General features: G+C 35.8%; 1 protein-coding gene across 2 annotated transcripts in view; it reads right to left on the bottom strand.

The window, feature by feature from the left end:
- Positions 1–4250: 4250 nt before the first annotated feature.
- LOC148309414 (CD9 antigen-like) overlaps positions 4251–12111 on the bottom strand; it is a 64467-nt gene continuing 56606 nt past the window's right edge. For both annotated transcript variants that reach the window (XM_088260113.1, XM_088260112.1), the window contains 4 exons: positions 11015–11209; positions 9649–9822; positions 8296–8550; positions 4251–6515 (listed from right to left, as the gene is read on the bottom strand). In XM_088260113.1, the coding sequence (XP_088116239.1) occupies positions 6363–6515; positions 8296–8550; positions 9649–9822; positions 11015–11209 (777 nt within the window). In that variant the 3' untranslated portion in view covers positions 4251–6362. The remainder of the gene's footprint in view (positions 6516–8295; positions 8551–9648; positions 9823–11014; positions 11210–12111) is intronic.

The raw sequence follows: 12111 nt of genomic DNA, 5'->3' as shown, positions 1-12111 counted from the left end.
AAATATCAATTATAATACTTCCACATTTTTCGGTGGATTTTCGAGAGTTTATATTATAAATTTTATTTGTCCTGCAATCATTGTACCATTATCAATTCCACTCCAATTGTTAACAAAAAAAACACAAGACAATTATGAAAATGCGTGATTTTAAAGGGACAATGACAAAATGGTTTTACATAAAGCTGCGATTACATAGAACATTGCACATTTAAACTACTTTTGTGCAGAATGCTTATAACGAGGATAAGTACGAAACATTTAATGGTCAAGAAAACCCGAAAGACGTCAATCCAAAAGATTTATCAAAAATATTTGGCACTAGACAAATTATTACTTAGTTTATCGATTTTCTTCTACTTGGCAATGATGCAAGCATTGGACTTATTCAATTTGAAAAATATGCAATAAAATTGGGTGAAATGGAACGTGAAGTGTCTGGAAGTTAATGATATATAACATTGTATACCGAGTCTAGTCGAGTGAAGGGTATGAGAAGACTTTATTCAAGTTCAAGTAGAGTCCACGAGGGTTAAAAAACATTGTAAAAGGTTACAAAAAGTTTGGAAGAGATACCCTATTTATTAGTCAATATGGCAAGTCTCATTATTTCTTTATGGAAAAAATCTCAGATCAAACACATACACATACAGCTAGTTGCAAATGTCGAGAGATATGAATATAAACGTAAAGCAAACACCGGTATTATGTATTCTCCAAATACATCATAATTCACTTTCAACTGATTCATAGTTATTATTATTATTGTAGTACTAGTAAGATTAATGACTCGAGTTTCTAGCTATAGAAAACATACATTTTCTTCTCCTAAAAATAAATAATATTAATATACAGTATTCCCTTGTTATCGGTGATTTTGGTTATCCATTTAAAAAAATCATGATTAATTTGCTACTTAGAAATGCATAGCGGTATATATATTTTTATTTTTTGTATGTTAAAAGCATTGATAACTTTGTGGTGTGGTTATAAAACACTCTCCTTACCATCCATTGTTGTTTACTTTGAGTAATACCACTTTTTTTTTTACCAAAAAAGTGGTATTACACAAAGTAAACAATGGATGGTAAGGAGAGTGTTTTTTACATATATATTTGTCTAATTACAGTGACCGCCAAGATCAACATAGCCAAATTTTAATGTGTAACTGTACAAAAAGACATTTCTCATAGGATTGTTCCCACAAAAATCAATTGTATGAAGAATTTGCTATGTTTTAAGATAAAAATGATTAATATGTCGAAAGTCGGTTAGGAAAATTGAGATTTGAATGTTGGGTGCTACATCCTGTGTGCTACACAAACTGCGCTAGACCTGCAGTGGCCATTATCCCAAGGTGTGTGTAAGGAGCGGGTAAAGGTGTGTGTAAGGAGCGGGTAAAGGACTTAGTCTTCGATATTTATATGATGAAATAATGACAGAACGAAAAGAATTCTACACCAACTTGAATCAATAGAACAACCTTCTATTGTTTTTTGACATCTCATCAAAGATGAAGAAGAATATGGAAGTCTGGGCATTTACGGGGCTGACGACCGTCATAGGCTGGTTTAAGTGATCACTTTACACACGTGTAACATTCACCAATTCTAATTATTGACAACCACACTACTCAAATTCTTGGAAGTTCTATATATATGAACCAATTTTGAAACATTGTTCTTGAATCACTAGAACTTCACTAGAGACATCTACTGGTGAGATGAAAAGAAGCTTTTTATTGAGCAGAAACTCTTTTATTAGTGTGTGAGGTCTGAATCCTGGATTATAATCACACACATGAGAAACGCCAGAAAATACCATTTTCATTTTTATTATTTAAGCTTATAATTTGACCAGATAATTTATTTACAACATTTTGAGTGTGTCCAAATACTATTGAATAGTATCAAAATGTTGTAAACCTTCTATTGAATCAAAATAATCCATAGCGAGGGAATACTGTAATGCAGGCATTGTGAGGAATTAGTACATCCGCAATAATATAAAGTATCTTCTCTCTTACGCAACAAAAAAATAGAGATATATATATTAAATAAGTAAGCAAAAATATAAAAAAATCAATATAATGGTAACGAAGTAGCAATGTCAGTCGTTTGTCGAGAAATAAAACAAATCGGGGGCCAGTTTTGCCGCCGAACTTTGAATAATGGTCTGCGAATACGTAGTCCGCAGACTCGGCTTAGTAAATATATTATTTCTAACGAGTAAATTACGAAAAAACACCGAGAAGCGTAAGAATCCATTTCTTACCTACAACACCGATTAATAAAATACATAGAAACCTAATGCTACTTTCTGCGTCGTATAATACATATTCTTCTATGTTAGATAAAATATTCAGTTATATTACTTTTGGATCCAATATAATGTAAATACAAGAAACAACAGTTGGAACAGACTTTTTATGAGAAATACATTTTGAGGATGTGAGCGAGAACATGATCGTGCACCAAAAATGCCATCACTTAAATACATATCACTCACTCCTTTCAACAACGTCATATATCAAAAATCGTAATTTTTCAGTTGTTCATGTTTTCGGAATGCCCAGAAAATGTACTATATCCCAGCAAAAGCGGCATATTTTTAACTTAATATTTACCCGCTATAGGGCAGAAAGTGTTGTTTTGGCATTTTGAAGAAAAGGTATAGTTTAATTATTTTTTTTAATATGCTAAATATTTTTCAAATGGAGAAAAAACGTTCAGGTTTTACTCAAAAAGATCTGTTGCGCAGTAAAAAGTTCAATAAGTAGCTTGATATTTATTTTTAATACGTTTTATTATATTTTTAAACCTCAAAAACAATCTCCTGAAAAATCAAGTTTTTTGATATATGACGTTGTTGAAAGGCGTGAGCGATATGTATTTTTTGATAGAATGTTAGTTATGTTGGTAATAACCACTCCCGTTCATTGCACTCTTCGTTAGGACAATTAAAACATCAAAATACATACAACATGTAGTCTCCATTGCGTAGTGGAGGCACATTAAACTATAGGCCTGAACGTCTCAGTTTGATTTCAGATTTTAAAAAAATCTAATATTGATTCAATATTACCCTGGAAGCGCAGGACTGATCACCTTGCCTTCATATAAATAACTTTCACTAATCATTGTGTTGATCTGATGCAGTCCACAATGCGCCTTTGTGTGTAAATGAGGGTAAGAAAGAATAAGGCGGCCAGCGCACAGGCTAAATATTAAAGTGAATATTTGTTTTAACTCTTCGGGAATTGAACTCGGGGCCTCCAAAGCGTTAACCACTACATTACAAAGGCTGACATAAGACATATAACGTTGCCTTTTACCAAATAAGACATATGTATATCAAGCAGGACTTATTGCAAAGAGTATTGTACATACTTTCTGAATTTAGATCAATGGGAGATATTTTTTCTTATCCTAACACACTGACACACCCTCAAAAGACACTTCTCATAAACAATCCGCTCTATATTAACATTTTAATATGCCATCTTTTGTTTTCGTTAAAATATCAATATTAATAATGTTGTTATCATAAATTATCATAGTAAAATACTTAAAATTAATGGGTTTTGAACGTAACATTGATCCAAGTAAAAGGGCAACTTCGCGCCGGAAGTGTACCGGATCAAGCAACTTGCTTCCACATTCCCGTCATCACTTCGCCTGTCCCGCATTTCTGCACCTCACCTCACCTACACATCTATCACACCCTTAAACATATCAACCGGCTAGAAAAAAATGGTCTCATTGATGGAAGAAATAAAAATCCAATCCAAATTGCGATTAAATCAAGTTAAACACAATTGACATTTGAAGCGCTAACTCTGTGATCCTCCATTTTATCCCTTAAATGCATGATTTTTTATTGTTTTAATTTAAAAAAATCTTTGACAACAATAACTAAATGTCAACAAGGTACTCAAAGCGCCGTCTAGTTGTAAAAGGCTGACTTAATTCCAACACCTAGGTGTTTGCCACACACCTAGGTATGTGGCAAATATGCAACAGTGTGAATTATAACAATTTCAGGCGATGGAAGGATGTTTAAACTGATGTGAAATTGTTGTTGCATAATTGCAATGGTATGCATTTAAGAGTTAAAACTAACAAAATAAATTCATTATAAAATCACAATGTAACTTAATTACGATGTAGACCAGTTTCGAAGCAAACAGCTTCTTTCTCAAAACTATTCAATAGACTGAGTATAATAATTAAATATTATAAGATATTGAATGATTTTTAACAGATTTATTTTGTAAGTTCTAAAATTTAGATGTGATCACTGTAAACTATTAAAAGTCGCTTCAAATCTTTCCAAATAAAAAAAGCATAAAAAATAATAAATAAGTGATTTTAAAATAAAATTTCCTCATCGCCATAGATGACAAAGTTACATAATAATTTTAAAATAAAAAAAACAACACCAAACTGTGTTTTTTTTGTTGATCTTTAGGGCGAATAAGAATATCGTAAAAAAAAGTTTACTTAATGGACCTAATTAGATTTTCAACATTAATTTAATGGTAAATGCAATTATCATTTCTTAAATAAAAACAAAGTAATAACTTCATTATTTATATGATACTCGAGTGGATGATATTTTAAAATATCACGATACATATAAGTTATTTAAAAATGTTGCGCGCTTTTTTTGAACATTTTAATAAAATAAAATAAATAAGTAATCACAGAAAAATATGGTTATTGGGGTCGATTTTTTTTACGAGGTAGCTACGATCATTAGATAATTTAAAATGCAATGGATAATGAGAGCAATAATTGCAATGTAACATTGTAGGTTTTTTTTCTTTCGGTTTTTGTAACAGTTCTGCTCTTTTATAAATACAATTCAAGGACCAACGACAGGACCAATATCCATTGCATTTTCCTTTAAATAATAAAATCAGTGCCGAGTATAAAAACAACATATCGAGGAAATGGCAGTTAGCGTAGCGTAAATATTTTCGAGTCGAGTTAAAAAATTGAATAATATTTTAAAATATGCACTGAGTAAAAAATAAAAATATGCCGCTTAAAAAATTATCAATAAAGATGGCACACGTAGACTTTAAATATCTTAAGATAGAAATAAACACTTATCATTTAATTCTAAACTTATGTACTTCACAGTCAAGAAACAAGATTAATTTAAAACATAAAAAGATTTGTCATCCGTTAAAAAGGTAATTTTGATAAAATGGAATTCAATATAATTTTTTTGCTGTAATTTACAATGCGGAAGAGTATTATTATTTAAAAATTTACGGAAACATGTAGTGAGCAACTGCGAAAAATGACAAAGTCAATCCATGTAATTTTGAAGCCCTACCAAGTTGATCCATGCAAGTTTGACGCTTTACCGAGTCAATACATGTAACTTTGATGCCTCGCCAAGTCAATACATGTAATTCTGATGCCTTACCAAGTCAGTCCATGTAATTTGAATGCCTCGCCAAGTCAATCCTTGTAATTTTGATGCCTTACCAATTCAATCCAAGTAATTTTGATGCTTCACCAAGTCAATCCACATAATTTTTATGCTTAACCAATTCAAACCAATTAATTTTGACATTAACTCGTTTAAACGGTTAAAAACCCTGCGAGATTTGCAAAGTTGTTTATCAGATCCCACTATTATATTGCTCAAACATTTAAGGTTTAATATTGTTTTCTAAACTTAAGTACATGATTCAGGAGTAATGGAGTATGGAGTCGCATGGACCCGTTTTAATCTGGACTTGGTCAATTTTCGCAGGAGATTCAAGTAACGAGATTCGGTAATATGTAGTAAATTGAGTATTGGGATATGACGCATCGGGAGATTTTGGCTACGCAAATTAAAAACCTAGTAATGGAACGTGTTGAATCAATTTTAGGAATATAAAAATTCTTGCGAAAATTAATTTTAATCAAATTGCGACTTTAGTTTTAAACTATGACGAGTCGAAATTTTGGCATTTTAAGTGAGAAATATTTTGAGAATAATTTGAATGTGATAATAATTATTTTGGTACACAAATCAAATCTATTGATGTTGAAATAATATACTTTACTTGATAATAGAGAAGGGTTCGATTCCCGCCAATTGCAAAATGAATTCAAGAAAGGTTTATTTTCAATTGGTCTGGGTGTTTGTGACGTATTTTTCACATTTACCTTCCCCACCCTTACTATCCTACCTGCAGACAAGCATCTAAAATAGACGTTTTGCGGGTTATTCCTTTTAGAAAGAAAAAAAAGAAACCGATAGGTGGATAAGGAAGTTATTTTCATGTCTTGTACAGTTCCTTACTAGGTTTTAAGTTAAGCGGCCTTTTTAGTTTGGCAGTTGTCGGTGTTGAAGGCCTAGGCCTTGTAACGATCGGAGCGGACGATGGCGCAGCACAGGATGAGGGCGAAGGACAGGCCGAGGATCTCCAGAGCGACGAGGATCACTCCGGTTATGATGAAGATGTCCAGGTGGCTGGTGAGGTACTCCACAACTTTGTCGGCACAACCCTGGAAAGGGGGGAAATGTCATTATTGCATCGTCGCGTTTATTCGCAAATCATTGGCCTGTTTAAACTGTCCAGATCATACGATTGACAATAAGAAAGTCGGACTTGTTTTAACTCTTACCACTCTGTAGGCCAGACATTCTGGCCCGTATGATTCTAGTAGGCAGCTCCGTGAGCCACAATGTCTGGCCCGGCGCAGGTATAACTTTAATCACCGATTTCTCTATCACCCAAGTATATTCTACCAAAAAATATTTCAGATAAATACAGTTAATCTTAATTAACATGGTCATACGAATTGCCAGACAGAGTGTCCCAAAATTAGGGAATCAAAATTTTTATTTTAATGGTAGAAAAACGTCGCATTTTTTTATCAGAGTAGCTGATCAGTTATGAGAAAAAATGGTCAGAGTGGAAAGGGTTAAAGGGATGTGTTCGTGTTTATATTCGCTTATCTCAAATATAAGTAGTCAAGGGGACTAAAGCTGTGTTAACACTCGCAAATTATACATTCGTACATGAACATTAATTTATTTATTGATTTTTTTTATTTTATTTATTACATTAGATTACGCAACGATGTTTTTAACCTTTCTGGGAGTATGAAGGTAAATAAACATCGGTTCGAATTTTTTTCAAAGGAGTATCAAATTCAATGAACGTCAAAGTCATTCGATTAAATTCATTTTGTCAGAAACATTATATAAAATCATGGTTTTCAACTCCTGCCTCGTTGTGTATATAACATAATTTTTGTCAATTTTGAGATATTTGGTGTATGTTATCAACTGACCGTTATCTACAAATATGTATAAAAAAACAAAAAAAATATATAAAATAAATTACGCCTAGTTTTCAGGCTAAAAGACACTATCTACATCGAATTTTCGAAATGAACTGAACTCCTAAAATGCTAACTACTTAATTTTGACAAAGCATAAAGTTTTAAAACGATTTAATTCATCGTTTTATCGTGTTTTTGAATGAATAATAGTAGTTTAGAATTTCAGATAAAACCGTTAATTAATAAAAAAGAATACGTTGAAAAAATCTTCTAAGCTCTCTCCTGTAAAGTAACAGATTTGCAGATAGTGTACTTTACGTAGGGGCCGTCGACATGTGTGTAGAATTTTGTCGAGCCTCACGCCAGTCTTATTACTATTTATTTTTAGTCCTGCGGGAGAGTGATGTGGCAATGAAAATGTTTTAGGCGCCAACATTAACTTCCTAAAAATAATAATAGATCTAGCCAAAGAATGAATAATTTATTAGAAATCCCTTTTTGTAAATCCAGACTTGCGCAGACACTCATTTTTCATAGCTCCAAAACTGTTCAACTTATTCCACAAAGACTATTTATGTTAATTCCCTAAGTTTGTGTAAATTTAAAAATTTGCTTAGATTATTTATTGAAGAAACAGATTTAAGCTCCTTTTCTTGTAGTACATGCTTGCTAACTTGTTACTTTTTACTTTTCCATCCTTTTTATGTTTTTGAGTTTTTAACTTTATTTAAAAAAAAAAATGTTTTCTGATAGACAAGTATTTTTTTGTATTTTTTATTAACACTATTATTCTAGTTCTACTTATAATACCTATACCCTTATAACCTTTACTATGACCTAAATTATATTGTATACCCACACACAGGCCATGCCTTTGTGGGATCTTTTTTTGTGTTCATATTTTATATTTTATTCATATTTTTTTGTATTTGAATTTATGTTGTATATGCAAAAGAATTTAAAATAAAGAAAAAAATATATATGGCGGGGCACTTACGGATCCGTGTATGACGGGGTTGAACTGCGCGGTGAGCAGCGAGCGGCGGCTGACTTCGCACAGCTCCCCGGGGGCCGCGCAGCAGGAGGCGGGCAGCAGAAGCGCGGGCGCGGCGGGCAGGCCGGCGCCCAGCGCGAGGGTCTCCAGCGCCCCCGCCACCCCGCCGGCCCCCCCAGCGGCCTGCTCGCGCAGGGCCGCCTTGCTGTACTCGGAGCCCGCCCAGTCGGCCGGGCCGCGGGCGCCGCAGCACTGCAACTGTAACAGATATCAAATATTATATAGTAAACCATATACGCTCCGGCCGCCAACTCCCTTGCATCCTCCCAAGTCAGTGTGCGTTCTGAAGTTCAGACAAGAGCTGCCAACGAATTGTCAGCAGTATTTGTCCTGGGCGGCGGGAACCTGACGCCTTGTAAAAGAGGCAAGCTTGATTAAGAATCTCGGAAGTCATGCGGAATACATGGCCTAGCCAAGTGAATCGCATGTTCTTGATGACAATTATGATCAAGATTTGTTGGCCACTAATGAGCCCTGAGCCTATATGCGGACTGCCACTATCAAGTTCAGCCTAAAAAACTGGGCCATGGATCAGAGCCAATAAATCTGGTCCAAGAGCATAGGGATGAAACACGCGAAGGAACTGAGCATGGGGTACTCGTGGAAATTCACCACAGAAGCTCTAAGCTTAACAAGAAACAAATAAGGATCCTAGCCAGGACCTTGACAGGACAGTATGATTCCCCAGTCTGTAGATTTTGTATGGAGGATAGCAAAACACCCACATTCTCTATAATTGTGATGCACTCGCTTGCAATCGTAGTTATATCCTTGGAGGCCCACTACTGGACTCCGAGAAGGTGAAGCTCCTAACACCGAGACAGGTCGTAAGCTACATGACTCACGAAGGTCATGAGAGTGAGCTACAGAGGGAGGATACAGAGGGGGGTCGCAATAGACCTAATATGGTTGCAATGACACAAGGAACGTAAGATCCCTTGAATGTCTTCTTCTTTTTATAGATCCTCAGGATCTGTCTGTGCCTCCGCCTGTCACTCTTGGGAAGTTGACTAACAGCTATCTCTCACCTTTTGGAGGTCTGCCTGAGGGTTTACGTCCTTCAGATTTTCCTTAAAGGGCGATACGTGGAAGTCTGTCTTCTGATATTCTGTTTACATATTTATTCCAGTATTGCCTTCGTTGTCGTTCCCACCTAACAATATCTTCCGTCTTACACAAGCCTCGGATATCAGTGTTTCTTACGCGGTCTCGCAACGTGTTTCCGGTTATAGATGGGAAAGTTTTCATCTCAGAGATTCGAAGATTATTAAATGTGTGTATATTGAAAGCACTAACCTGGCTCTGGATGGCATCAAAGACGGCCGTCCGGGAGTTCTTGCCGTCGTACTCGGTGCGCACGGTGTTCTCGACGGTGGAGCGCACCTGCTGCACCAGGCGGCCGCTGTGCGCCGCGCCCCACCACACGGCCGCCGCCTCCCCCACCACCCCGATCAGCAGGATGCAGAAGAACTGGACAAGAGGAGTCGCCCTTATTTACTTATTGGACATTTTGTGCAGGGCCATCTTTGTGAGGAATCGCCTCAAGGGCTCTATTGTGGCGATTTCAACATTAAAAATGACATGACTAAAGGATTATTGTGGAGATCCTCACCAAAATGTTACATTTCCACTTTAAATGATTTTAAGTATCAGATCAGGAATTCTAGCTTGTGAAATTGTTACATTTTGGTGCGATTTAATGATTTCATATTGGTTTAACACAGGATTGACCACGTTTTTTCACAACTTGAACCCTTATACGACTGTCCAAACTTAAAACACAGTAAGGGACATTTTTTTTTGTAGTATGTTTTTTTTGCATTTTTGGACTAAGTAGAATCTACTTAGTCCAAAAATGCAAAAAAAAACGTACTACATAAAAAATGTTCCTTACTGTGTTTTGAGTTTGGACAGTCGTAAAGTGCTGAGCTTATTTTCCAATATTTTGCATGAATTGCTAATTGCTTTTCATCATCACTACTTGACGAATTTGACATTTTGTAGGTAGAAATAAAAAACTTTTACTTAAAAAAAATAAAAAAATCAATGTTAAATTAACAGCAAAATAATTTTAAATGGTTATTTGTAAATGTAATTAACTTGTTAAAAACGTTATACATGCGCGCACTAAGATATGTCCGTACAGGTCGATACCTAAATCAAACTGCGCAATAGTCGGTGTTCCGATGCTCCACACTTTATACGTAATAATAGAGTCGATCTATCGACAGTTCGCACTCTAAGGGTTAATTAAGATTTCGATAGAACATAGTAAACAGAACAGATTTGTATTTAAAGCATTTTTTCGTGCAATACTAGAAATGTAACTTTTTGGTGAGGACCTCCACATTTTCCCCACAACATACAAAATGACGATACATACATACACACACCCACATGGTTTTTAAGAGGGCCTTTATTGTGGCCTGTTTTTAAGAGAGATTAGTCTCCAGTGATTTTGATTCCCAGCTGTCAATGCATCATTTTGGTGGTCTGATTTTCAGCATGACCATCTTTACATGATGAATTTACTTTTATATGATTGCCGAGCAAGTGTGGTACTCACTCAAGTATGTAAGAGAGGGTTAAACACACATTAATATAAGCGTGATTCACATGACCATCTTTACACGATTGTCAAGCGAGTGCGGTAGGTACTCACGGAGACGAGCATGCACTGCGACTCCTTGATGGCGCCGCAGCAGCCGAGGTGCGAGATGATGACCAGCAGCGCCCCGGAGGCCAGCAGCGCGTACACGCCGGCGTGGTACTGCCACTCCTCCTGCGCCATGGACAGGTAGAACGTGGGGTCGGCCAGCATCCACGCCGCCAGCAGGACCACCAGCAGCCCCACCATCTGGAGAACAAATTATTTATTTATTCAAACTTCATGTACAGAAAATAAATAGGTACATTGGCGGGCTTATTGCTAAAAAGCAATATCTTCCAACCAATCAAAAACAGACTAGTGATATTGGTCAAAACGTTTGATATCATATACAGCACGCCTACCACATTAGGATGGCCTGTTAAGGCACTGAGTGTCAGGCTTCCGGGAGAGGCTGATGAGTTTCAACCTCATCATAAAGCGGCTTGTGGAGCACAGATGGGGGCTGGACATGTGGCGGCACTGGAGCACAGTGCTGACGCATGTCCAGCCAGCGAGCTAATGTTCATCTATATCTCTCCAAATTTTCTTTTTTTCTTTCACCGTTTCTTTTCATTATTTTTATTCTTATTTGTTTATTATTTTTAATGTCATTGTATAAAAAAAATGTTGTAAAACATTTGTGAGTATTGCACCCACCACTTAGTCAAGCTGGAATAAAGAGTTATTATTATTATATTATTATTATTATATATAGCTGTTTGCAATCAGAGGGTAGATAGTGCTTGAACATTAAAAAACATATTAAATTACAAATTGATGATAAAAAGGAAGGCAAAGGAAAAAGGGAGCTTAGGGAAGGAGGTAGAGTGAAAAACTAGGGGAGGAGGTTTGATGGACAGTTAGAAATCTAATGATAGATAGCTATGTCTCAGACGTTTCTTAAAAGTAATTAGAGAAGGTGCATTTTTTACAAGGAGAGGTAATTCATTCCATAGTCTGGCCGCTTGGACAGAGAAAGAATTACTGAAGAATGATGTGTTTGTGTCGAGGAATAGAAAGTGTTCTTTCTTGGGAAGAACGAAGTGATAGACCATGATCTGAGAGGTATATGAAGTTTTCAGCGAGATTAGGTGCATTGGGGTTGTAAA

Source organism: Brachycentrus maculatus, unplaced genomic scaffold (assembly GCF_059751285.1).
Source record: "Brachycentrus maculatus isolate JH-2025_06_01 unplaced genomic scaffold, ASM5975128v1 h1tg000124l, whole genome shotgun sequence".
In the NCBI taxonomy this organism is placed as follows: Eukaryota; Metazoa; Arthropoda; class Insecta; order Trichoptera; family Brachycentridae; genus Brachycentrus; species Brachycentrus maculatus.
The sequence above is the reverse complement of the archived record's forward strand: the minus strand, read 5'-3'. Positions and strand labels throughout refer to the sequence as shown.